Source organism: Anguilla rostrata, chromosome 17, assembly GCF_018555375.3.
Source record: "Anguilla rostrata isolate EN2019 chromosome 17, ASM1855537v3, whole genome shotgun sequence".
NCBI lineage: Eukaryota > Metazoa > Chordata > Actinopteri > Anguilliformes > Anguillidae > Anguilla > Anguilla rostrata.
Genome location: NC_057949.1, coordinates 18,185,858 through 18,212,127, shown reverse-complemented (window position 1 = coordinate 18,212,127; position 26,270 = coordinate 18,185,858). Strand labels below are relative to the sequence as shown.

The following is a 26,270-nucleotide window of genomic DNA, read 5'->3' as shown; positions in this document are numbered from 1 at the left end:
GCCTCGTGCCTCATTGGTTGTGATGTCCGACGTTGTAGCCTACGTTTACATATTTTACAGAGACGAAAATTTTTAGGCGACCCCGCATGAGGTTACGACCCACTGTTTGGGAACTCCTGTAATAAGGTATACTGTAGCCTGGAGGTGACACTATTATTGGACTTCATGGGTGTAAGTCGGTTAAAATCAGTTAGAGCATATTGCCCTCGTAATAGAACTGATTTACTCCAACACTACTGCACAAGTCTGTAATAACGAAGGAATATTTTTTTTAATGGAAATAGCAGAGATCCATGGTTCTGTGCAAATATAGTGGTGATAGTATGCATTGAATGCATATGCCACTAACAAGGTTAATTGCACAACTTTATTGTCAGTCAATACAATACTATAAAGTTTTCTTACATTTTTCGGCAATATACGCATTCCTCTACACGGGATTACTAGCACTTCATAAAAACTAACAAAATGAAACGCGCGTTTCTTACAATGTCTTTCTCTGTTATTCCTATTAAACTCACTAACTTTTGAACCAAACAGGACAGGGCAGATCAGCAACCTGCGAGGCATCTCACAAAGTAGGCGAGTCACCTCTGACAAGTGGACCTGTGCCCTTTCAAAAATTCCTCTCGCAAATCTGGGCGAGGACACGGGCGTCACCCCGCGTCGTTATTTTCCTTACTCATCAGTTTAAGGCATGCCTTCTCCAAGCTACCACTGAACCCACCGGCATTGAACCTATGCGCTTACTATCACGGTGGGCGCCGATGAAACCGTTCATGTATAATTTTCTACTCGAGTCTTCAAAATAATCCAATTTTAATTCCACTTTCCAATATTATTTATATTTTATTATGTTGAAGTCCACAAACGTCTAGTTAGAGCGGCTTTGTTACTGTTGTAGGGCGGCGCAAAGACTTCTGGGACAGAACACTGAAGCGCTTCTGGGTCATAGTTTTTATATTCTCTTGTGAACGTGAAATGGCTTTTGCATGGTATTGCCTGCCTTATTTTCTACACATGTAATATGATTATTATACGGAGTTGAATATTATATAGAATATTTGTAATATAAAATGCTCGTGAAATTTGAATTTCGCTGCTCGTGTACTGCTGTTATTTTTGAAATCATTAGCAGATTGAGAGGAAGTGGTTCATCTCTTTTGGCCCAATATGACCACCGTCGCCAGTCCCATCCTCTCCTCCCCATTTTTCCCCGTCACACGCGCTTCAGTCAGTCAGATAGTGAACAAGATGGCGGACCTTTCCCTGGACGAACTGATACGCCGACGAGGTTTAAATACTAGAGGGGCCACCAACAGGTATAAAACCAAGTATTTTACATCGCTGACTGGACGAGCGCGTTGAACTCTTGGTTCCCTGTCAGAGGTACCGATACAGTCAGCTTGGAGAGGAAGTAGACTATTTTGTTTTGGCTGGCTATATTGTTAAGAACCGCACAAAGTGAGAGCCCTACCGTCACAATCTCACTTATTGGCTGACGGAGTTCTTTTTTTGCCTAAAGGGGCCCTACGATTGGCTCTGGATTCTGTTACTCAAGTAGCTAGCTGTTAGCTTGCTAATTACTAAACTGTCCTCCGTGTATAGTTTGTGGTGAAGTGTTTTTATTCATGAAATTATTTTGAATTAGCAGTGATTAAATAATGACAAAGTCATGCCACGTCGACAATGCTTTCGGAGTTAGCTAACGTTTGTAAATTGCATGGTAGTTGCAGTAGCTAACGCAAGTTAGCCAGTAAAGCTAAGAAACAAACCCGATAGCTATCACATCACCATTTAATAAAACAATTTTGATGTCTCCTACATTGATACAGTTAGCTGAAATTGCACACCATAGGAAGTCCCCTGAAATCGTGAAATTATGTTGCGGTTTTCGTGAAAACTGCGTAAATAGTGGACGTGGCAGTATAACTATGAAGTTGTGGTAGCTAGCTAGCTAACGTTAGTATTCGTTTTTGCAGACCGCTCAGGTCAACTCAGTTATTACAGCCCTTATCCGGTTAGTATAGTTTCGAGTTCCAGGCTTGAGCTTAGATGATAAATAGCTATCTAGATTGTCATGTGATTTAATTAACAATTGAGAACTAAAGATTATCGGGTACTCGGCGGTGGTGTTGGGGGAGTAATACTAGTAGCTTTAAAGAGCACACATTTTGAAGCTAACTTTATGGGGAAATATTGTACTAGTATTATTAGTATAGCAGAAGAGAGACGAGTAAAGTGGTGGAATTATGTAGCTATTTATTAAAGGGACTGGTAAGGCAAGATGTGAAAAGATAAGTTTTTTTAAATCAAAATTAAGATTATATTTGTGGAGTAGGAAATGTGTTCGCTGACTGGATTGTTTCTTTTTTTGTTATGAACATTTTTTGGCTATGATTTCTGTTCCTCTGAATTCTTGCAGCATGGAATTGAGACTTGTGGGTTTCTTCTTAGGAATCACTCTTGCATTTCTCATTTTTTGTAGATAATTGCCCTCTCAATTCAACATTACTTCCCAGTACTGTTTATGAAATGACGGTTTATCTTAGTCCATTTTATTTAATCTTTGCTGCTCTGAGGATGAGCTCATCCACAGTAAGGAATGACTGCATCATGGAAGTCAGTGTGTTCACAGCCAGTATCCATCTCTGTTCTCAGGCCTGGGTTTCGCAGGGGTGGTGGAGTCCCTGGAAGGACATTCGATGCACGGCAGAAGATTGGAACGAACGACGTCAGACAGAGACTTGGTGGTGGTGGTGGAGGAGGTGAGTATTCATATTTCTGTGCGACTTTAAATCACAAACATCATACAGACATTAATGAAGGTGTATTTTTATGTTCTTATAAATGCTTTTTTTCTTCGCTTCATAACAGTATGAATCAAATGGAGGCTTATTGGAGTTTTCTTTCTTACAATTTAAAATTGTTCTTAAGTCCGACATCCACAGATTAAGTTTGTTAAACCAATATTCTTGCATTAGTTTGAGAATGGTGTCTCAGTCCCTTCGTGGATCCTTCCTTATTGTTTGAGCATAGGTCCTTTTGTTGCACTGTGCACTCAATCATAGAACGAACTTTGGTGTTACATGGTGGTGTGGATTTGCATTTGTGCGTGGAAGTTTCTTCATAGCAATGTGGCTGTAGCCTCCCAGTGTTTGACAGGACGTTTCTGTTCTCAAGTCTGAAATTGATTGAACCATCAGCCTGCTGCTCCTGATAGTTTTTTTTTTCTTTGTGAGAAGTTATTCTACAGTTAAATGGAGCATCCAGGTAATTGTATTTACTCTCTCTCTCTCCCTCCCTCCCTCCCTCCCCCCCTTTTCCCCCCTCCCCCCCCCCCTTTTGCCCCTTGCACCCTCTGTCCACCCTCTGTCCTTTAGCCTTCCAGATAAAAGATGCCAGAGAGAAACTTGGCCAGAAAGATGCTCGTTTTCGAATTAGAGGAGGGGGGGCTGGAGGAGGTGTCCAGGATGCCAGGCAGATGATCAACTCGCGTAAACAACAGCAAGGACACAAACCGTTACAGGGCACCCCACAGCCACAAATGCACAGCCCCACACAGGTGCACTTCAAGACACAAATGCAGCACATACAAATACACAGTAATACCAGCAACACAAACACGAGTGTGTCCTTTTCGAACTCAAATTCAGCCCCATTCTCATCACACCTTCAGCAAGGGGTGGGGTCTCAGAAGGTTATTGACGCACGTGATAGGCTCAGTCTGAAGAGGAGCATTGGAGCCACACCCACACTGGGGTCAGCCACACCTCTCAAGATCACCAAGACAATTCAGGTATGAACAGATTAATGGTCCAGTATGTAAATTTACTGAGAATGAGTGAATTTCTTTTACATGTTCATGTTGTCTTATCTTACTTGTCCATTTTATACTTGTTTCCCATTAGCAAAAGCCAGTGGGAATGACCAGCGGGGTTCGCATCAATGTTCCCACCAGGAACGCTCAGGTGAGGTATCTGGGAATGGGATCTGAGAATGGGAGCTGGGAATGGGATCTGACCCCTGGGTTTTGCAGCAGGAAGAGCAAACTAGGGAAAATGACAAGACATGTTGAATATAAACAGGGAAGAGAGGGGAGGATGAGAGTTGATGGGTGATTTGCTGTGACTTGCTGTGTTTGTAAGTCTCCTGACTCCTCTCCTCTGTGTGCTCTGCAGCGTATTAACTACTCTCTCTCTCTTAGTCTCTCCCAGGTGAAGATGACACCATCCCCAGCAAACAGATGAAGATCACTACTGCCAACAGTTTTCTACACACGCAGGTGAGTGACGCATTCAGCTCTACACCCTTGGGAAAAGAAACATGATTCATTGCAGCGTTGGCACACAGACCTTTCAGGCCCTAATATGAAGGGTCTTTCGTGGACGTACATTAGTTATCGACGTCAATGCTCGTGCAAATTTGTCTTCTCTTCCTCAGCCTGGTGCGTTTTCTGGCCCAATCACGAAAGTGGTCCAGAATGACAGCTACACCGCCCCCGCGCCTCTGCCGTCCCCCGTGGCCCCCAGGGCCAGCCCCAGCCCGGTGGCGCAGCGCTCCAGCCCGGCCGCCCTGCAGCCCGTGTGCCGGACCGTGGCGGGAAGCCAGGCGCCGCACGCGGGAGCCAGCGGGGAGCCGGGCGCACAGCTCACCGCTCCACAGGTGAGCCCGCCAGCGTTAAACTCTTCCCTCCAGATCTGGCGGCCGCGTCAAACGTTTCATCACTGGGAATGGTTATGCTGAAGGAGCCGGCATTGGTGGACATTTTCGGTGTGGAGTTTCTGCTTTGAAATGTTTTAGGTTGTGATCGTGAATGTGATCAGTGAGAACATGACCGTTTTGGGCTCACTCAGTTGGATCTGTAGCATTCTGTTTATCTTGAGTGCTGAAGTGAGTCGATGTACAAATCATGTTAATGTTACCCCCAACCTCTCTCTCCCTTTTTCCCAGCCCGTTTTCAGTCCACTGGAGGGGACCAAGATGATGGTGAACAACCTCCATCCTCGCGTTAGTGAGGAAGACATTGTGGTAAGCGCTTTGAACACTTGCTTAAACAACCAAATGCTGAAACCAGACCCCCCCGCCCCCATTTCCTAGCAGAGTAGCTATGTTCTTGATGGTAGAACTATCAGTCCGCATACTAGAGTATACAATACTACAGTATCATGCGCAGTACTACAGTGTCGTAAGTCATAGTATAAAGTATAGTGTGTAGAATTCTCCAGTAGGCTATGTGCTGACTGTGTGTTTGTGACTGTGTCCACAGGAGCTGTTCTGTGTTTGCGGTGCCTTGAAGCGAGCGAGGCTCCTTAAGGTGGGCGTGGCCGAGGTGGTTTTTGTCAGGAAGGAAGATGCTGTCACTGCTTACAGGAAGTACAACAACCGATGCCTGGATGGTAAGGGGCAGGTGTAATTTGATTGGGAAAGAAAGGTGGTGGTGGTGTGCTAATTTATACTTTGCCGCACAGAACTTTCAACAAGTGTTGCTTGGGAAAAATGACGTATTTTCACCTGGAAAAAAGTGTCGCTTGACACTTCTCAATGTTGCGCACCTCTCGAATTTAATGTCCTGTCACAGACACCCTCATACTTTATTGCCTGATGTGACTGGAGAGTGAGAAGGAACGGCAAAATGCATTGTCATGAATACGTTTTTTTTGCTTCACATCATTATTTTGGTTTTGACTGGCGTTGATAAAACCTTGGAGGTGTTAGAGGAAAAACTATCATAGTATACTAGAACAAGTCACCCGTTCAAGTCATTTTTTCAACAAAAGTAGATTAAAATTGTCTTCCTTCTCTATAATCTCCATTTCATTGGGGCTTTTACAAATGTAAACAAACGTTCCACAGTTTAGCGTCTCGTTACCATAGAGACAACGGTACTCTCCCCGCAGACCTTCATCAAAGTATAAATTCAAAACATTGTGTGACGCCTTCATTTTTGTCAAGTGACACCCTTTGAAAGTGTTGTGTGATAAGTATAAATTGGCTTTTTATCACTGAATTGTGTAAGATGTGGTTTGCTGTCTTAGTAGAGATTAAGAAAATGACTGAGGGAAAAAGCTGAATTGATCATGCACATGAGATTACACATTCCTGGTTGAGCTTTGAGGGCTGAGGACATCGTAAGTTCAGTTGACCCTGTGTATTTGATTCAGTCTTTTTCCCCCCTCTCTGTTTTCCTGTAGGCCAGCCCATGAAGTGCAATCTTCACATACAAGGGAATGTCATCACCTCAGACCAGCCAATTCTACTGTGAGCCTCTGTCCCCTTTTCTGAGTCATGTCTGGCTTTTCTGGGATCAGTTGGTCCTGCTGCTGAATCTGTCTTTCTGCCTCTTATACTTCTTCCCGTATCTGTTTTATACCGTTTTCATTTTTATATCTCTGTTTTTGGAAGCCTGTCCCAAGGTTGACAGATTTGAGTGAGCCCTTTCGGCTTGCCATTTCGCTTCGCTGTACTTGTACTTCTTCACCTCCGATGTTGCGATAGCTAGCTATGTACAAAAGCACTGCTGAAACCTGATCCCATGCCACAGGCTCTGTAACCACACAGAAAAGAGAGTCACGCCCGGAAATGTCCCAAACACATCTTAGAATAAGACATGCGGGCAGAGCTGCATGGATTTGGCGCAAAGACAGAGATTGCCAGTGCATCATAGGCATAACAGAATGGTTATTTTATACTATTTTCAAGTAAAAAATCCTGCGTAGTATGCCTTTAAGAATGTTGACTTATTGCACTCTCAGTCGATATTACATGTACGGTGTGCATGCTGTATTTCTCCCTGGCTTTCTCTTTCCATCTCTGCCTGTCAGCTCTTGCAGTTGTAGATTAGCCTTTCTGTGCATTGGATTTGAGGCAGTGAGTTTTCACAGCAACCCTTTGTCATCTCTCAGGCGTCTCAGTGACACCCCAGGTGGTGGAGGTGGGGGGAGGAAAGATGGCCTTCCCCCCTCCCTGTCCCGCCCCGGTGGCCGCCCCGCTTCCTCCCAGCCGACGCCAGAAGTGGACCCCCAGACCATTCTGAAAGCACTGTTTAAATCGTCCCCTCAGACCCCATCCACCACCGACTCCCCCAGCTCACAGTCAACCGCTTTCCGCATCAAGATTTAACAGCACGCACAGACGCGTACATCCAGCGTACACACATGCGTACATGTAAATTACACATGCACCCCTCCACATATGCATGCACACGCACACACTTGCATACATCCAACACACACACACACTTGCATATAAGCTTACATCAAAAGTACTCACTCACCCCTCCCCATATGCATATAGACACACTAACACCATACGTCCAACAAGCGCATATACATACGCATGCACTCACATACACATAGAAATGCACACTTACACATGCATATATTCAATGTGACAATGGGCACACATACAAAGTACATCAAACAAGCACACACTTATGTCCATTAAATACACACTCACACAAATGTACATCTACATACAAAATTATACACAGGTGATCTGAGTTTCAGATTAATGTATAATGCGCACACTCAAAATGTATCACAGCATTCCATAATCAAATGTAACACAATATGCAACCATAATACTGATGTCCCCATAACCACCCAGCTTACACACACACACGCACACAGTTCAAACACAACTCTAATACTGATGTCCCCATTACAACACAGCTTACACACACAAACACACCTATTCACACACACTACAGACACAACCCTAAAACTGATGTACTCATAACAACATGGCTTACACACACACACACACACACACACACACACACACACACACACACACACACACATTGTACAAATGGCCATTTCACCACGTGTACATAGGTTAACTGGAACTGTTCTGAGCTACAAATACATACAGTGAGGCTGAAAACTGTACGACGCCACACAGACACCACAACGTGAGTTCAACCCGAATCGGCACAAGGCTGAGGTATTCATCAGATACACTTTTCATTCATCCACACCACACTATTCAGTCTACAAGTGTTCCACACATAAGAATAGTACAGAGAATGCTCCCTCGTGTTGAGTACTTCAACAGAAGTGTCAGTGTACGAGGTTGTTAGTCTTCGCTATTGCATTTAAAAAAAATAAATAAATAAATAAAAAAAACTTTATAATTGATAATGCAGTGGTGTCTCAGCCACCACATCATTGAATTTTTCCTCTGCATTAGTAACCTAGTTGGAAGTGTAAGCTCTCCAGTGCGCTGGTGCAGTCAAGACACAGACAGACAGACGTGTAAAAATACTTTGCATACTTGCATACTGTAGATGCGCAAATGCATGTCGAGTGTCTTAGAAAGGACCAATCAAGGAATCGCTCATTTAATGTCAAGAATTTGTTTTTAATAGACTCCAAATGATGTGCATTACTTATATTGACATTTTAGTTTGTGGCTAAGGAGTTTGTATCACATGATTCATTCAGCATTATGTTCAAATTGTTCACATTGAACCCTATCTTTTTGTGAATCATGTGATATTTATTTGATGTGTTCCCAGTGACAGGTGACATACAGCCCTGATGAGTGTGTGCTGTACTGTGACTGTAAAGGGGCTTGGAACACACTGATGTGTCATTTTATACCAGTCGTAAACAGCTCTGTTCCTGGAGATCTATCATCCTTTTGGTTTTCACTCCAACCCTAGCAAAGCACTCCTCATTCAACAGCTAGAGATCTTATTCAGCTGCTAATTGGTTGAGTCAGGTGTAATAAATTAGGGTTGAAATGAAAACCTACAGGATAGTAGATGTCCAGGAACAAAGTTGGTTATCAGTGTTTTATACAACAAGCTGAAAAAAGCAGTTTAGCAGATCTAAGAGAATCTGCTATTTATCTGTTAATATGGGTTCTCCCCCCCCCCACTGCATTCTGGTTGTTCTGTAGTTATTGTGGCTGTTGTTTACTTTGCAGTCTGTGAAGCAACAAACTGGATGATGCCTTGCTTGTTTTTTTTCTCCTTATTTCTCCCAAGCAGTGTGTTAAAAGACTCTGTTGTTACAACAGTTTGTGTCTCACACCAACAGTGTGTTCAAAGCTCTGTACCTCTTCTCCAATAAATGTGTTGCTTTATAAAATGTTTCAGTGCTTTGATTTGCATTAGTATTTATTTAATTTGCGGTGACATTGTAAGTTGAACGTTTAATTTTTCTTACTATGGTACCAAATTAATAGATTAATGGATGTCTCTTAGTGTGATTGTTCCTTGCAAGTAACTTTATTTCCGTGTGTGCAGCGGCAGTGGCACAAAAGTTGATTGATTCGTCACAGCGGAAGGCCACCTGATTGGTTGTCGATGCTGACATGCAAGACGCTCATAGGGAGAGGCTAAATGCAGAACTGCACATGAATTTTGTAATTGTTTCTTTAAACTATTTTTATACAGTCTATGCTTGAAACACATGCTACAGCTTTTACGTCCGAATCGGAAGTCAGATTTCCGTTTTCAATTATTGACGTCGTTACGTTCCACGTCATTTGACGTGCATATGAAAGTTGCCGCGCATGGTTCAGCTAAGTGTGTCCGTGTTATGTTTAGTGGCTGGTTTCGGCCGATGAAAATATAGCGAGATATTTTCCCCTTTATTGTTCTGGTAAAGAAATCTCTGACAAATCTATTCATTTATTGCATGTACTTTGCAAACGATAGCTGCGCGCAGGTTTCAAATTTTTTGGCTAATATTAGCTAGCTAGCTAGATAGCAAATTACTGCGTTGAACGAAGTGTTTTAGGGGAAAATAACGCGACGAACACGAAGTAGCTAAATGTCTTTAAAACCATTTAACAAATTGCCCGAATTGAATACAGCCAACGTATTGGTAAGTAGAGAATGAGCTAAACATTTGTCGAAGAACAAATTGGCATAAAGTGTTTTAATATTCTTACTGCGCTGCTAACACATGGTTAGCCTCAGCTAGCGCTATAGCTATTATAACAATATTTATGTATGTATCATAGAATTACTTTCCAAGTCATTTGCTTTCGTTGTAATGGTCATTCCAGCTTGTGGAGAATGAAGAGCGGTTTCAGAAGAAGTTAGCAGACGCCATCGTCCTCCTAGAAAACAATGTAAACGTAATAGTGTAAGTAACGATAGCATAAATTTGCCAATCCCTGAAATATGTAGCTAGGCTTTTGGAAGTGAAGCTGCCAGTAGTACAGTAGGATCCTAGGTTTTCACAGTCCTGCGAGACAACATTTTTGATTGCACCTCATCAGTTTCATATAACGAGTTGTTTGGGCCGTAGAATATTTGAGCCTTTTCTTTTTTGCTAGTCCATTCTTAACATCTTTTGTATATTCTGACATTTTTGGTTCCAGATCAGTGACATCAGTAAAATCTGTAAGCTAACCGCACGTTAACCGTGCTGTTTGTTATAAGGATGACGTATTTTCTTTACCTGGGTATTATTGACCAGTGCTTATTTTCATATTTTGTTTTCAGATATTAAAGATGACGGTTGCTATCGGAGTTTAGGCATCTAATTGAAGTTTTGCGGTATTTGTACTGCAATTGTTGTCAACATAATTGTCACGGACATACCAGTGCTTTTCCTGTCTGTGTAGATCTGTGCAGTTTCCTAGCTGGGTTAGAAATCAATTAACAATATTCATTCAGATTTCTCTGTTTGCAATGCATACATTTTTTTTCTATCTCTCTTGGACATAAAGTTACTTTTAATTTAGCAGTAAGATGGAACCCTGGTACCAAATAGTGTATTTTTGTCTCTGTCAGGCGTTTGGCCCGGAGTCTTCCATTGCCATTGGAAAATGCAGAGAGTCGGCCACGAATCGATTTAGTGGTTTTTATCGTGCACCTCAACTCTGAACAAAGGTATCTATCTAAATAATGTGCAATAAGCGCGTTATCAGGTTTGTGGTCTGCAACCGAGACCTTGATATTACTGTGGTCATGTAATCCTCACTTGGGAAAAGCGATATCAGACTATTGTTGAATTCTAGTGCACATTCACATTCACATGTGCACTAGGATTGAAAGTGTACACAGGTTGATTGCACAATCAAACATTGTTCAGAAGACACACATTTAGAATTGTAGCTTCCCCCACACTTCTGAATGTAAGGCTTGCGCATTTAATTACTTTTTGCCTAAAATAGGTTTTCCATCATAGATTTCTAAAAACACATTGTATTCAATTAATATCCTCAGTCATCAATTGCATCTCCTCATCCACCTGCATTGAAAAAAACATGTAATACTTTCAAAGTTTTTTTTCACTTTCTGGAATTAACACAAATTTTGAGTATGTTGCAGATTTTCAGGTGTAAAAGGTTTTTGATCACAAATGTATTTTTCCAGTTTCATGGAAAAATGAGTTTTTCATCATGAATGAATAGATATGCACTGCAATCATTTTATTTCTTCATATTCTTTAAATATACATCATTCTTCATCCATAGAAATCATAGAAGCACAGATTTAGGACTTTAACAATTTTCCCCCATTTTGGACATAAGGCTATAGGCTTATGTATTTTGCCAATTTTGTGGAAAAATGAATTTTTCATCATAAATGAATAGAAATTCACTGCAATCATTTTATTTCTTCATATTCTTTAAATATACATCATTCTTCATCCATAGAAATCATAGAAGCACAGATTTAGGACTTTAACAATTTTCCCCCATAAAATACATAAGGCTATAGGCTTATGTATTTTGCCAATTTTGTGGAAAAATGAATTTTTCATCATAATGAATAGAAATTCACTGCAATCATTTTATTTCTTCATATTCCTTAAATATACATCATTCTTCATCCATAGAAATCATAAAAGCACAGATTTAGGACTTTAACAATTTTCCCCCATAAAATACATAAGGCTATAGGCTTATGTATTTTGCCAATTTTGTGGAAAAATGAATTTTTCATCATAAATGAATAGAAATTCACTGCATTCATTTTATTTCTTCATATTCCTTAAATATACATCATTCTCCATCCATAGAAATCATAAAAGCACAGATGTAGGACTTTCACAATTTTCCCCCATAAAATACATAAGGCTATAGGCTTATGTATTTTGCCAATTTTGTGGAAAAATGAGTTTTTCATCATAAATGAATAGAAATTCACTGCAATCATTTTATTTCTTCATATTCCTTAAATATACATCATTCTTCATCCATAGAAATCATAAAAGCACAGATTTAGGACTTTCACAATTTCCCCCCATTTTGGACATAAGGCTATAGGCTTATGTATTTTGCCAATTTTGTGGAAAAATGAGTTTTTCATCATAAATGAATAGAAATTCACTGCAATCATTTTATTTCTTCATATTCCTTAAATATACATCATTCTTCATCCATAGAAATCATAAAAGCACAGATTTAGGACTTAAACAATTTTCCCCCATAAAATACATAAGGCTATAGGCTTATGTATTTTGCCAATTTTGTGGAAAAATGAATTTTTCATCATAAATGAATAGAAATTCACTGCAATCATTTTATTTCTTCATATTCCTTAAATATACATCATTCTTCATCCATAGAAATCATAGAAGCACAGATTTAGGACTTTAACAATTTTCCCCCATAAAATACATAAGGCTATAGGCTTATGTATTTTGCCAATTTTGTGGAAAAATGAGTTTTTCATCATAAATGAATAGAAATTCACTGCAATCATTTTATTTCTTCATATTCCTTAAATATACATCATTCTTCATCCATAGAAATCATAAAAGCACAGATTTAGGACTTTAACAATTTTCCCCCATAAAATACATAAGGCTATAGGCTTATGTATTTTGCCAATTTTGTGGAAAAATGAATTTTTCATCATAAATGAATAGAAATTCACTGCAATCATTTTATTTCTTCATATTCCTTAAATATACATCATTCTCCATCCATAGAAATCATAAAAGCACAGATGTAGGACTTTCACAATTTTCCCCCATAAAATACATAAGGCTATAGGCTTATGTATTTTGCCAATTTTGTGGAAAAATGAGTTTTTCATCATAAATGAATAGAAATTCACTGCAATCATTTTATTTCTTCATATTCTTTAAATATACATCATTCTTCATCCATAGAAATCATAGAAGCACAGATTTAGGACTTTAACAATTTTCCCCCATTTTGGACATAAGGCTATAGGCTTATGTATTTTGCCAATTTTGTGGAAAAATGAATTTTTCATCATAAATGAATAGAAATTCACTGCAATCATTTTATTTCTTCATATTCCTTAAATATACATCATTCTCCATCCATAGAAATCATAAAAGCACAGATTTAGGACTTTCACAATTTCCCCCCATAAAATACATAATGCTATAGGCTTATGTATTTTGCCAATTTTGTGGAAAAATGAGTTTTTCATCATAAATGAATAGAAATTCACTGCAATCATTTTATTTCTTCATATTCCTTAAATATACATCATTCTTCATCCATAGAAATCATAAAAGCACAGATTTAGGACTTTAACAATTTCCCCCCATAAAATACATAAGGCTATAGGCTTATGTATTTTGCCAATTTTGTGGAAAAATGAGTTTTTCATCATAAATGAATAGAAATTCACTGCAATCATTTTATTTCTTCATATTCCTTAAATATACATCATTCTTCATCCATAGAAATCATAAAAGCACAGATTTAGGCTTTAACAATTTTCCCCATAAAATACATAAGGCTATAGCTTATGTATTTTGCCAATTTTGTGGAAAAGTTTTCATCATATATAGAATCACTGCATCATTTTATTCTTCTATTCTTAATATACATCTCTTCATCCATAGAAATCATAAAGCACAGATTTAGGCTTTACAATTTCCCCCATAATACATAAGGCTATAGGCTTATGTTTTTGCCAATTTTGTGGAAACAAGAATTTTTCATAAATGATAGAAATTCATGCATCTTTATTTCTTCAATTCCTAATAACATCTCTCATCATAGAAATCATAAAAGCACAGTTAGACTTACAATTTTCCCCATAAATACATAGCTATAGGCTTATGTATTTTGCCAATTTTGTGAAAAATGTTTTTCATCATAATGATAGAATTCACTGCAGATTTTATGTTCTGCATATTCTTGAAAGGTATATCAGTCTCATCCATAAATATTAGAAGCACGTGTTAGACTTTAATGTCCCCCATTTACTAGGCAAGGCTATGTTTTTGCCAATTGTGGAAAAATGAAGTTTTGCATCATAAATGACTAGAATCACTGCAATCATTTTATTTCTGCTATTCCTTAATAACGTCATTCTGTCATGCCTAGAATCCTAAAACAGTCACTTATTTAGGACTTTAACATTTTCCCCACAAAATACTAAGGCATATGGCTTATGTATTTGCCAATTGTTCTGGGAAAATGAGTTGTTTCAATCAAAATTAATTATTCACTGCATCATTTGATTTCTCATATTCTTAAATTAGCATCATTCTTCATCCTAGAAATCATTAAAGCACAGATGTAGGACTTTCACAATTTTCCCCCCTAAAAACATATGCTATAGGCTATGTATTTTGCCAAGTTTGGTTTTTTTTTTTTTTTTTTTTTTTTTTTTTTTTTTTTTTTTTTTTTTTTTTTTTTTTTTTTTTTTTTTTTTTTTTTTTTTTTTTTTTTTTTTTTTTTGGACTTTAACAATTTTCCCCCATAAAATACATAAGGCTATAGGCTTATGTATTTTGCCAATTTTGTGGAAAAATGAATTTTTCATCATAAATGAATAGAATTCACTGCAATCATTTTATTTCTTCATATTCTTAAATATACATCATTCTTCATCCATAGAAATCATAAAAGCACAGATTTAGGACTTTAACAATTTCCCCCATAAAATACATAAGGCTATAGGCTTATGTATTTGCCAATTTTGTGGAAAAATGAGTTTTTCATCATAAATGAATAGAAATTCACTGCAATCATTTTATTTCTTCATATTCCTTAAATATACATCATTCTTCATCCATAGAAATCATAAAGCACAGATTTAGGACTTTAACAATTTTCCCCCATAAAATACATAAGGCTATAGGCTTATGTATTTTGCCAATTTTGTGGAAAAATGAGTTTTTCATCATAAATGAATAGAAATTCACTGCAATCATTTTATTTCTTCATATTCCTTAAATATACATCATTCTTCATCCATAGAAATCATAAAAGCACAGATTTCGGACTTTCACAATTTTCCCCCATAAAATACATAAGGCTATAGGCTTATGTATTTTGCCAATTTTGTGGAAAAATGAATTTTTCATCATAAATGAATAGAAATTCACTGCAATCATTTTATTTCTTCATATTCCTTAAATATACATCATTCTTCATCCATAGAAATCATAAAAGCACAGATTTCGGACTTTCACAATTTTCCCCCATAAAATACATAAGGCTATAGGCTTATGTATTTTGCCAATTTTGTTGAAAAATCCATTTGACATATTTCTCAATATTTATAAAACATAGATTTTCTTTTCTAATACAGAAAGTATACATTTAGAATTTTTCAGCTTTCATATGCAAAATTCAGTGAAGGTTTACATCTGCATTCTTGTGGATTTTAAAGCTAGTTTGTCAATGCAATTGTAAGTGAGAAGAATGTTTTCCTCCTCCACTATTATGGCAGACTTGCTGTTTGTATTACTGCCAAGTGTGTTGCAGGTGCACATAATTTAAGGTGTAGATTGTTGACTCTGCACTTTTTGGGATACCATGACCACACTGGAAAAATGACCTTGTGGTCTCGTCTAAACACAAAGAATTGGTATTTAATAAGGTCATATCTGTGTGTTAAAGTCCTGACAATACATTTCCTCTATTAAAATGGTCCTCTCTTCCAGTCTTTTGTCAGCAGAGACATCTCTTAAGCATTTGGATTCAGGTTACTTCCTGGGCAAAGTCTGTTTCCTGGTTACTGGTGGTAAGAACAATCTCTAATTATCTGTCACTGTCTTGACCCACTACTGTTGGACACATGCATTTCAATTTCAACATTCATGGTTTCTCATGTGCATTCTATCCTTAGCTCGATGTGGAACGCTTCCTTATGAGCGCCTGACCTCTCTCAAGAAGATGGCTGCAACCTTAAACTCACCCTTGCTGATGACAGAAGACAAGGTCTGTGTCAGCTTCTGTGACTCAGTAGAAAATAGGTTGTAATATAATATCCATCAAAAGTGGGGAACATGCATATTGTGTCTGATACGATAATGATCTTAAATTTACGTAGTGAATAGGTGATGTCCCTCCCTTGATGTTTTATGTTACACCACTCGGAAAATCCAGCCTGCTGCCGACATGACTCGGCTGTACGCGGCTTTGCACTACAACCACAAAAAACGAACATCAACATTCTGCAAGTGCATCACCTGAAATTTATAGTGTAAACATTAGTTTCAAATTCGAATACATCCTCTGATTGGCTCTTGCTTTCCCGCAGACGGCAGAGGGTGTGAACACTGCAGCTCAACGGGTGCTGGCCGTGCTCAGGGTGGCGGCAGGCCTGGTTCCCATGGCGACTGGCCTCTACCTCTCCTCTCTCACTCGCTGCACTGTCCCCAATGACCCGGACTGGCAAAATCAGGACTGACCACACCTTCACCAGCCTCAGCAATGACCAATTCCGAACTACCATTAGTTTCCAGCAGGTCTTTGTCAATTAATTTCACCTGGATCGCTTTCTTTTTTTTTTAAAAACCACGGCATGTGTTCAGATTTCTTTGTTGGTGAAAATGGAAAAACCCTGATTTGACCAGTCCCACATCTTAGATTGTGTTTAGAGAACATGACACCTGATAACCTGTCATTGCTATGTGAGAATCGTGGTTTCTTTGTGCAGCAAGGGATGTAGAATGAGTTGTGCACATTGGAGCTGCTTTACTAGGACTTACAACAAACCAGGCACTGTGCCTTTTCTCCAGCTGCTGACCAAGTCAGGGTCCTGCCCTAGACTACACCGCATCCATCTTGTAGTGGTGGCAGCATTCAACTGTCGCCCCCATCAATTCTCATTATGTTCTTTCCTTGTAAATGTTCATGTTGGTATATGGTTATAAAATTGAATAAAATTTGTCTATTCTCTTATTCCAACACATGCTCACAAACTTTCAGTGACTAGGTGTCCACACATTCAGCAATTAGGACCCCACTGATTTCACCTGTCAGTGTATAATTTAATCATTTGAAAAAATAAACTGTAAAGGAATCAGTTGTCAAGCAGCACATGACAGAAAACTAAAGGATTAGATTGGAATGTGAATATTGACCCTTTATTATTCAGTGTATATCACTACTTGACAATGTGTCCATAAGGTAAAGCATATTTCACACTAAGAACGATTACCAGCTCTCTACAACTATGCAATTATGGTTGGAATGAAAACCAGCATAGAAAGAGGATCCCTAGTATTATGCTTGAAAACCCTTGTTCTAGACAAGCTCAGGAGGTAAGCCCGATTGTCTCGAAGTCGGAGGGTTGCTGGTTCAAAACCCCACCCTGGGCGTGTCCTTGAGCAAGACACCTAACCCCTAACTGCTCTGGCGAATGAGAGGCATCAATTGTAAAGCGCTTTGGATAAAAGCGCTATATAAATGCAGTCCATGTACCATTTACCATTTAGACTTGTGGAAACCAACTCTGTTCCTGGAGATCTACCATCCCTTAGATTTTAATTTCAACCATAATTTAGCATACCTGATGCAACTAAGTAGCAGCTCAGCAAGATCTGTAGCTGTTTATCGACGTGTGCTTTCTTGAAAACCTACAGGACGGTAGATCTCCACAAACAGAGTTGGTTATCACTATTTTAGACTGCTACACCAGGGGAACAGTATGTCTCCCCCATGTGGCTTGTAGGTGTAGTACACGTGAGGTAAAGTAATGCCCATCGTTGGACACTACCTTGCAGCAGTTAACGCCACTTGGAGTGGCCAACAAAGCAGCTCCAAGTCCACAGTCATCAGATACCACTTGTTCTGCTGCTGTGTCACAGGTTCTCTGCAAGAGCCATAATCAGACGTTACCGACTGTGACTGCAATGATCACGGGTGGCCTGGCAGGGCTGATGGATAGTTTGCCCCTGATACATTAGTCTCATTCAATAGTTTAACGTCTTCCATGGGTGAAAATGTACATATACATACGGGACACTAATAAATACATTTCCAAACAAAGAATCAGGATTCAAAGTAAAGATGGCCAAATGACTAGTAAAGAGTAAAGAGCTGGAAATTTATTGAGAGATTGCTTCATTTCTGTCATCTCTAACAAAATGGAAAAAACAAAATTCTATATGCTGAAATTCTTTATTCCTATATTATTACCCAAATTATATCCCACTTTCAGCCAATCACAGAGGCGGCCACCTCCGTTTCCGTGCCGATGCCCGGCTCCCCGTGTGAGCGGCGACTTTGGCGGCTTTGCCTCGCTTTAGACCACACACAAAAGAGGAGGAGGAAAAGAGCGGAGGCACAGGTGACAGAGAGGGAGCATACAGACAACATCTGATACACTGTGGGAGAGAGGGACAGACAGCACGTGTTAACTCCATTTGTACACCAAACTGAGGGATACAAAGTTCCTATTGGACTAACCTATCGCGGCAGGAACTGCAATCTCGGGCCCATGAATTTCTTCCCATCCGCTGCTGTTCTGGCCCAACAGAACCGGGCCAAAGAACACAAGTTGTGAGACTCGATCTGATTTGTACTCCCTCCTCATCCTACCACTGCCATGAGCTTAATAAGAAAAGAAAAATACAGGATCAGTAAACAGGGTTCACCAGCTTCCTCAGCACATCCACAATTGGCCAGCATCTAAAGACAGGAGAAAAAAGGGAATGAAATGGCATTTTTAAAGAACAGCAGGAGATGAGTTACAGCAAGGCTGTGCGATCTGAAAAAGGCCAGCATGGGTGCAGGTTTTTGTTTGAGCCCAGCACTAAGGCACCTATTCAGCTAGAATCAGTCTTCAATCAAAACCTTGATTACTACTTAAGTAGTGAATAACTTGAACCTGTGACTCACTGATTTGAACCAATCATAGGGGTTTAGCTTTTGGAAATCTCGATTGGGCGATGAGGAATAGGGTTGTAGGGTTGTTAGGGTTGTAACTAGGCAGCTGTTTCATAGGTTACTTAGTTGATGCGCCTGTCTTAACGACTACTTGTATTTTTATTTATTTTTATTTTTCCATAGATTGCGTTGTTGCCGTTCTCGTTGTTAGTGTTAATCAGTTTAACCATCAGTCCAAGTTGAACTATGGTTGTTCCTGTACTTGGACGGTACTTCTCTCTAGGGGTTTCGTCATACTTGTTCCTGGTTATGGTTATACACTTTGTTGTACGTCGCTCTGGATAAGAGCGTCTGCCAAATGCCTGTAATGTAATGTAATGAATACGTGATTGACATTCTACAGTAGCTCCACCCATCATGAAAATGATCAAGCTTCACTCTCCCACCACTAAGGCAAAGAACTGAGATGGATGGAGAGGGAAAGAATAATGAGGGAGAGAAATGGAAAACAGAGAAGGAGAGGTAGAGAATAGTGAGAGGGAGAGAGGAAGAGAAAAGTGAGTGAGGGAGCTTACTGAGGATCAGACACTCACACAGGGTTGGGCACTGCTGTTCACATTCTTCTTCCTCTGTACAAATCTCCACCCAGCAGTAGAAATACAACTGAGAAAAAGCACAAAATGATCACTGGGGTTGCTGGACTGCATGCATACAAACTCCATCTATGCAAATTCGTATCATGATCGGATTCTTCTATGAAAAGGGAAGAAACCAAAGTTTGCAACGTGCCCACAAACACACACACAAACGTGACTGCTCATATTTGCTAAGTTCTGAAGAACAAACTTGACGTATTAAACCTGCAGTGTACAGACAGTACTAAACATGTAGGGTACAGAGTGTACTAAACCCAAAGTTTACACTGAGTATTAAATCTGTAGTGTACATACAATATTAAACCTGCAGCATACAGACTGTACCCAACCTAGCGTATACAGTATTAAACCCAGTGTGTATACCATATTAAAGCCACAGACAGCGTCAAACCCCACAGTGTGCAGTGTCAAACCCACAGTGTACAGACAGCGTCAAACCCCACAGTGTGCAGTGTCAAACCCACAGTGTACAGACAGTGTCAGACCCACAGTGTGCACCCGCCAGAGGTGATCGGAGTTTAAGTTTTCTTCCCAAAGTCAACAACCAGAGCACATTCTGGAAAGCTTTTTAGCCATCTTGCCGAGATTCATACGAAAAGGCCGATACCAATTGTGCATATCCACTACAAGTACATTAAACAATATGGGCTGCAAGCCAACAGTGTTAGCGCCATCAATGGCTGCAGATGGATGGCAGCAAGCTAGCTTAGCTCCTACCTGAGGATGTACTCCAATCCATCACTAGCGAGTGAATTAGTCTGGCATTATGTTGATTTAACGCGTTTTCCATAAGAGTTGTCACAATAACTTATGTGCATCAATTCTTTAATGGAAAAGAGGCTAGCTATAGCTAATTTGACAGAATCTCAGTTCCTCATTCATCACAAAATTACAAAAAATTAAGCAATTTAGGCCTTATTTCTTGCCTTTGTTTCAATAAAATTATGTTTTTTAACATTGCGAATCATAAAATAGGACAACTTCCATTTGGCTAGAGCATTTCTTTTTTTAGAATATCTGGAGCTTACTCTTTAAAACAAAAGTGCACACAGTGCAGTGTACGCACAGTATTAAACCTGCAGAGTGCAGTGTTAAATCCACAGTGTACAGGCAGTATCAAACCCTCAATGTACAGACAGTATTAAACCTGTAGTGTGAAGTGTGAAAAAAACCCTTCACCTCTTCCATACTTGGCTCTCCAGTTTTGGGGTCAATGAAGGCAAATGTTTTCACATCAAACCTCCTGACCTGAGACAGAGACTGTCCCCAGCGACCCAGGAGCACAGAGCTCCTCTCACTGTCCAGAGGGTTGGGACACCTGGGAGTAGCACAACCAGCAAGTTAGCTTATCTCATCCCAAAGGCAAGAAAAACACTAACATGTCCCAATTAATATCACTCATACCCCTCCAGCCCTGCCCTGACCAAACCCTTAATGAAGCCCACTGAGCCCCTAATCCATGGACACTCAAATCTGGCCCTCAAATCCAAATACAGCCCTAGTATTCTTTTTCTGCCAAGTAATTAAATGAAAGATAAGTACTACTGATTGGCCAGACTAATTTCACACTAAACGCCCAGGTAAAGGGAGGGTCGAAAACCAGTAGTTCTTGACCCTTAAGGACCATGATTTGAGTCACAGGGCCCTAATTATTCCCACAGATCCCTTACATCAAAGGTGTCAAACTTCATATCTGGAGGTTATCGATTTCCTTTCAATCAGCAGCCAATACGACCTTGAGAACAAGGTGCGTCGACTCACCAATTAATGACTTAACTTGTACTTAACCATGTTGAAAACCAGCACACACTGCAGCCAATGGACTGGAGCTCGACACCTCTGCCTTACATACTCACCTCCTTCAATCCCTCTTCTGATCAGTCATGCTTATGAACCCCACTGTACCCCTCCCTCAGCACAAAAAACCACCCTCTCCTACAATACCCACAAATCCCCCTCACTTAGGACTACAATATCCACTATCCCACTCCCTCAGCAATACCAGACTCCTCCTATTCCCTCCCCTTACCCATTATGCAGCAGTGTCCAGAGTGAGTGCCTGGAAGCTGGGAAGGCAAAGCAGTCTCGCAGGCGTAGAGAGAGTCCAGGATTCTGGGAGGGCCTGGCAAAAGACACCTCCACGTGCACAGGGGTTCGCAGAGACAGCTCCAAAGGCAGCTCGTCCTCAGGTACAAAAGAGGAGAAGGAGCCATCTGAGGAACAGAGGGATGTCAATCATCTTCAAGGACCAACCAGTGACATGAGACTAATTGCAGTTTTCAATCCTGTTTTTTGAGCACAAGCAGAATGAGTTAAAATGCTTTACTGAAAGAACGAATGTAGACATGTGAATGTAGAAGAGTGATATTCCAGTATGAAACATCACACTTCTCACTGACTGACCTCAAACTTTCAAAAAACTTGAACAGAACGAATAATAATATACATTTTTTTTATTGTTTGCCCGCCCAGTCCTGTGCATTACCTCTAGCTATTCTCATCCTCACTTTGGGAGTTCCCACTGCAGAGACAAGAGGGGGTTTAGTGGGGTCCTTGGACAGCAGGCTGGTCTGCAGCCTCACTGACCCAGCGTACAGACACCGGACCTGCAGTCTATGGGACAGGAAGAAGACAGCCTTATACTCTTACATGCACGCATGTACACAAGTGCACACCCGCACTCTTAAACAAAAACTGAGAGTGGAAACATAAATTTCAGTGGACACAGAAGTCTGTTCAAGTATTTGGGGGTTAGATAAATAAAAATCCATTTTACATGCTGTAACCATATGCATTTCATATTCCAGTTGTTTTTGCATTGATCAGATAAAAATGGCAAAGCTTACCTGAAAGGTGAATCTCTGGCTTCAGTCAGAACCAGTGGCAGTGCCTCTACCTCCACTTCATACCTCACCACCTTCCCAAGTACCTGTTTGAGAGTGTGGGCAGGGAGAGGACCAGTACAGATAGACTGTTATAATGGACCATGAGTGCACTGCCAGACAGAAGCCCAAGGAAAGCATTTTATTGACTTGCATAAACAACCTCTACCTTAAGGGCCGTCGGCAAAATGCAATTCCTCTGGGGGTTGTGAAATGTACTTAAAAATATTATACATTTTTACAACCATTACTGAAAATCTCAAACTTTTAAAAGTCATCTTGGTTCCAAAAGGTGCAGAGAGCAGAACGCAGCCAGCTGACAGAAAGAAACATTAAGCAATTTACAGGATACCCCAAAATGGAGTCAGACTCACCACTCTCTTTGCGCCACACTCTGTCACCCCAAATTTGAAGACTGCCTGGTCTGTGCTGGTAGCTACTGGGGTACACTGGGGCTGACCTTTGACCCTGAGGCTGCTGAGGGCAATGGGAAGCTGAAAGTCTGAAGTATTCACTGAGAACACAAAGTTTCCATCCAAGGAGCAGGCTGGCAAAAAACAAAGGGAAGATTGAGAGAGAGCAAGAGAACACACAACAGAGCCTCATGGGTGACTTGACCTTCATGGGTGACAGTAACAATTCCACCTCCATGATTGTGAGCCTCAAGCTTTAAACAATGATTTATTACTGTACATCCATTTCTGGGAAATGTGCAATTGAGACCAAATGCTTAAGGTCCATTCTGTTGCTTCAACCCATGCAACACAAACAAGTACTCATCTACCTCACAAATAGACAGCCATTACCGTCAATTCTGTGATAACAAATGGATTTAAAACGGCAGAAGCAGCATCCAAGTTTCAGACAGGCATCTCGAGAGATGCCCTGGGGTCCACAGGACACCCTCAAGGACTTCTGTATTCTGCAAGTTCCTGAAATCACTGAAATGTAAACAGAGGCACGCTGAAAACAAACTGGGCACCACATTTTCTCCAGTTTTTTTAAATACCTTCAATTAACATTGTCATACAGCCATCCATTTAGGTAAGACAGTAAAACAAAAATACTTACGTTTAAGGTCGGGAGCTTTGTATTGACTAAGAGGACAACTGATGTTCACCCGGTACCACGGACCTTCTTTCCCCACTTGTACCTCCAGAGCCACTAATACTGAGTCACCCTGGAGAGAAGGAGAGGGCTTAGAAGAACTTGATACATACTGGCCACAGCAGAGACCGAACAGAAACCATTTTTCACCTCAATATGAGAATAGCAGCTGTCATAAAGACTGTAGAAGGACAGCTGTCCGTCTTCCTCTTGCACCGATTTCACCCCGCATTTTTCCTTAGTATCATGTACCGGGATCCTGAACTCATCATCTGGGGGAGATAGAGAAGATGAACCTCAAACTGGTGTTACAGCTGGCTGACTAGCAAAGACAAAATTTAGAAACAAATAGTGTTCGTTTGTAGTCTGTGGTGGACGTAGGCCTAAGAGAGCTCCACGTTTTGTTCTACGAAATAAATTACATCCATTAATATCACCACCTTGGATTTCGATGCTGTTAAAAAGTAAGTTGCTAGTAAGTTGGTATATTGAACTACAACAACGGTCGCTTTCTGGCAACCGTCACTCTAGTTTCCATACTAGCCCGTCTGCACGACAACCGTTGTAGTTTCAACATAGCAACTCACTTTTTTAAAGCACATAACGACGGTTGAGATAATGGATGTAATTTATTCCGTGGAACAAAATGTGAAATTGCCTTTGGCATACGTTAACCACAGACCTTATTTTCGACAGAAAACGAAATCCCAATGGGAAAATTAGCATTGTAAATCTACTGAGGGAACCCATGGCGAAAGAAACATCCGGGTTGGCCTACAAAAATACGTCATCAATGCAAACCGCACACATTGAGTTGAACAGTCCCGTAAAGTTAGCTTTATTTAAGAATATATATTATTTTTAACATAAAGCCAAAACGATCGTAATAGCTTTATTTTTTCGACTTGACTGTTTCGCTTTCTTTCGTTCAAGTTGCGCTACCGACGTTCAAATATAGCGGACACGAGAACAACTTTACCGCTGCACATGTAACTTGAGTGAGTAATGGCTACCCTTAGCTGTGCCCTTCCTCTTGAGGTGTCTTAGTACAATGGACTCTGAAATACTCAGTTATGCAATTTATTAAAATAACGGTGGGAAAACAAACTGAAGGTATGCCCAATCAAAGGTTTTCATGCGGAAGGGCCTTCACCCCAAGACCTTACTTGCGCGAAATATTGTAATTACGATCTGAATGAACTCTCACCCTTAACTTGTAGGTTGTTTTGTACAGCTAGGCCGAACTGCGCGTGAATATGGCGGCTGGTGCAGGTGACGGATGGCTTGGCATCCTGGGACCGGAGAGCAAAGTCGCCGCTTTGGACACCCTGCGCTAGGAAAACCAGCATCGCACACACTACCAGCCTCATTTTATTTGTAAAAATGTTTAATATTTTCAATTTGATAAATTGTAAGTCTGCAGGTTTTATTTACCACGGAAAGGAGTGGTAAATAAATAAAGTCTGCCATAAGATTACTTTTCCGACACTAATAACGACGATCCATTTAAATCTTAATTTATAGAACTGAAACGAACGAGTAATTTCTTTGAAAAGAATTTCGTAGATACATCCCAGTAATTTAAACACTGATGACGTAGAAGTCGATTTTAAATTTGATTCCTAATTGGCTGATGGAGACATTGCCACGCCTTGACTAAACATTTCGTATTCTCCTGCCAAAACTTTCAGTATTGTTTTTTCATAACATTCCGTTGTTTTTTCGTCCTGTCCCATCATAATTAGATTGTGAATATAAACTTGGAAGAGCCAAACTACTTTGTATTGTGCTCAGGTGGCTTTCATCTAGATGCTTCCCTCCGAGCATGGCGTCGCCTGGTGGTCGGAGGAAATATTTCCACTACGTTGACATAAGCTAGTGATTGCTGTAATGAGGCCTACTCATAGACCGTATAAAAATAGGGTTTACTGAACTTCCTTATGCGCAGAGCTGTAAATAGCTGTTGGTCTGATAAATTAGAAAGGGTTTCTTTCAGCAAAATGCCAATAATTGGTTAAATCAGTGATTGATATCAAATGTTGGCTTGAGCCATATTTGGTTTCAATCAGCCTCCTTTTCCCCACCCTCATCAATTCCTTTCCAGAGTTAAATGTACTGTTAATAGTCACATATCCTGTTCCAACCATTACAAAATGCTTGGGAAAAAAGTGACATGCACTCGAGTAAAATAATGAAACTCATCAGTGCAATAAAACAAAACAAAAAAAAAACTTGCCAGACTAAACCTGGAATTAAATGTGGCGTGATTTACACTCACACCCTTCAAGCATATAAATCTCTTCCACTCTGAAGTGCAGATGAAAATCACCTCCCCCACCCAGCCCCACCCCTCTCTTTTGCATGCCTGTCACTTTGGCTCTCATTTTGCAATAAGTCCAACAGACATAACTTTCTCCGATTGTTTTTCCCTTTATGTGCCTCTGGCCCTTTGGAGATGGTTGAAAGTCTGCCAACAGTTGCAGCCCTAGTCCCCGTGAGCCAGAGCTGGGCAGACTGCCATTCCTCTGGCCTGTATCAATCCAAAACAAACCCTGTGGAGCTTCCCCCACCCCCGTGCTCAACTGCACATTATCATTAG

General features: G+C 40.2%; 3 protein-coding genes and 1 non-coding gene across 8 annotated transcripts; 2 read left to right on the top strand and 2 right to left on the bottom strand.

Moving 5' to 3' along the window:
* Positions 1–543: 543 nt before the first annotated feature.
* Positions 544–699, bottom strand: LOC135244263 (U12 minor spliceosomal RNA). Its single transcript, XR_010326927.1, has one exon. It is a non-coding gene; the product is annotated as a U12 minor spliceosomal RNA (small nuclear RNA).
* Positions 700–1,158: 459 nt separating this feature from the next.
* On the top strand, positions 1,159–9,098 carry poldip3 (polymerase (DNA-directed), delta interacting protein 3). Of its 2 annotated transcripts, XM_064315612.1 has the most exons (11): positions 1,159–1,322; positions 2,662–2,768; positions 3,384–3,565; positions 3,680–3,799; positions 3,912–3,971; positions 4,208–4,285; positions 4,444–4,665; positions 4,954–5,031; positions 5,270–5,399; positions 6,195–6,261; positions 6,906–9,098. In XM_064315612.1, the coding sequence occupies exons 1-11, from the start codon at positions 1,174–1,176 to the stop codon at positions 7,120–7,122; spliced, it is 1,410 nt and encodes a 469-aa protein (XP_064171682.1). In that variant the 5' UTR covers positions 1,159–1,173; the 3' UTR covers positions 7,123–9,098. The 2 variants fall into 2 exon arrangements, with proteins under 2 accessions (XP_064171682.1, XP_064171681.1); XM_064315611.1 differs by having other exon boundaries at positions 3,384–3,799.
* A 305-nt stretch (positions 9,099–9,403) lies between these two features.
* pane1 (proliferation associated nuclear element) lies at positions 9,404–17,094 on the top strand. 2 transcript variants are annotated; one of them, XM_064314837.1, is made up of 7 exons: positions 9,404–9,839; positions 10,024–10,103; positions 10,757–10,855; positions 15,855–15,934; positions 16,040–16,131; positions 16,300–16,369; positions 16,454–17,094. In XM_064314837.1, exons 1-7 carry the CDS (start codon positions 9,786–9,788, stop codon positions 16,576–16,578), a joined length of 600 nt encoding a protein of 199 aa, XP_064170907.1. In that variant the 5' UTR covers positions 9,404–9,785; the 3' UTR covers positions 16,579–17,094. The 2 variants fall into 2 exon arrangements, with proteins under 2 accessions (XP_064170907.1, XP_064170908.1); XM_064314838.1 differs by lacking the exon at positions 16,300–16,369 and having other exon boundaries at positions 9,416–9,839.
* Positions 17,095–18,223: 1,129 nt separating this feature from the next.
* Positions 18,224–25,301, bottom strand: LOC135243199 (zona pellucida sperm-binding protein 4-like). Of its 3 annotated transcripts, none has more exons than XM_064314834.1 (12): positions 24,879–25,301; positions 23,822–23,943; positions 23,636–23,744; positions 23,371–23,505; positions 22,939–23,111; positions 22,529–22,611; positions 22,168–22,295; positions 21,712–21,895; positions 20,862–21,000; positions 19,602–19,689; positions 18,607–18,750; positions 18,224–18,524 (listed from the first exon to the last, which is right to left on the bottom strand). In XM_064314834.1, the coding sequence occupies exons 1-12, from the start codon at positions 25,039–25,041 to the stop codon at positions 18,355–18,357; spliced, it is 1,638 nt and encodes a 545-aa protein (XP_064170904.1). In that variant the 5' UTR covers positions 25,042–25,301; the 3' UTR covers positions 18,224–18,354. The 3 variants fall into 3 exon arrangements, with proteins under 3 accessions (XP_064170904.1, XP_064170905.1, XP_064170906.1); XM_064314835.1 differs by having other exon boundaries at positions 19,620–19,689; positions 24,879–25,282; XM_064314836.1 differs by lacking the exon at positions 24,879–25,301 and adding an exon at positions 24,651–24,793.
* Between the last annotated feature and the right edge of the window lie 969 nt (positions 25,302–26,270).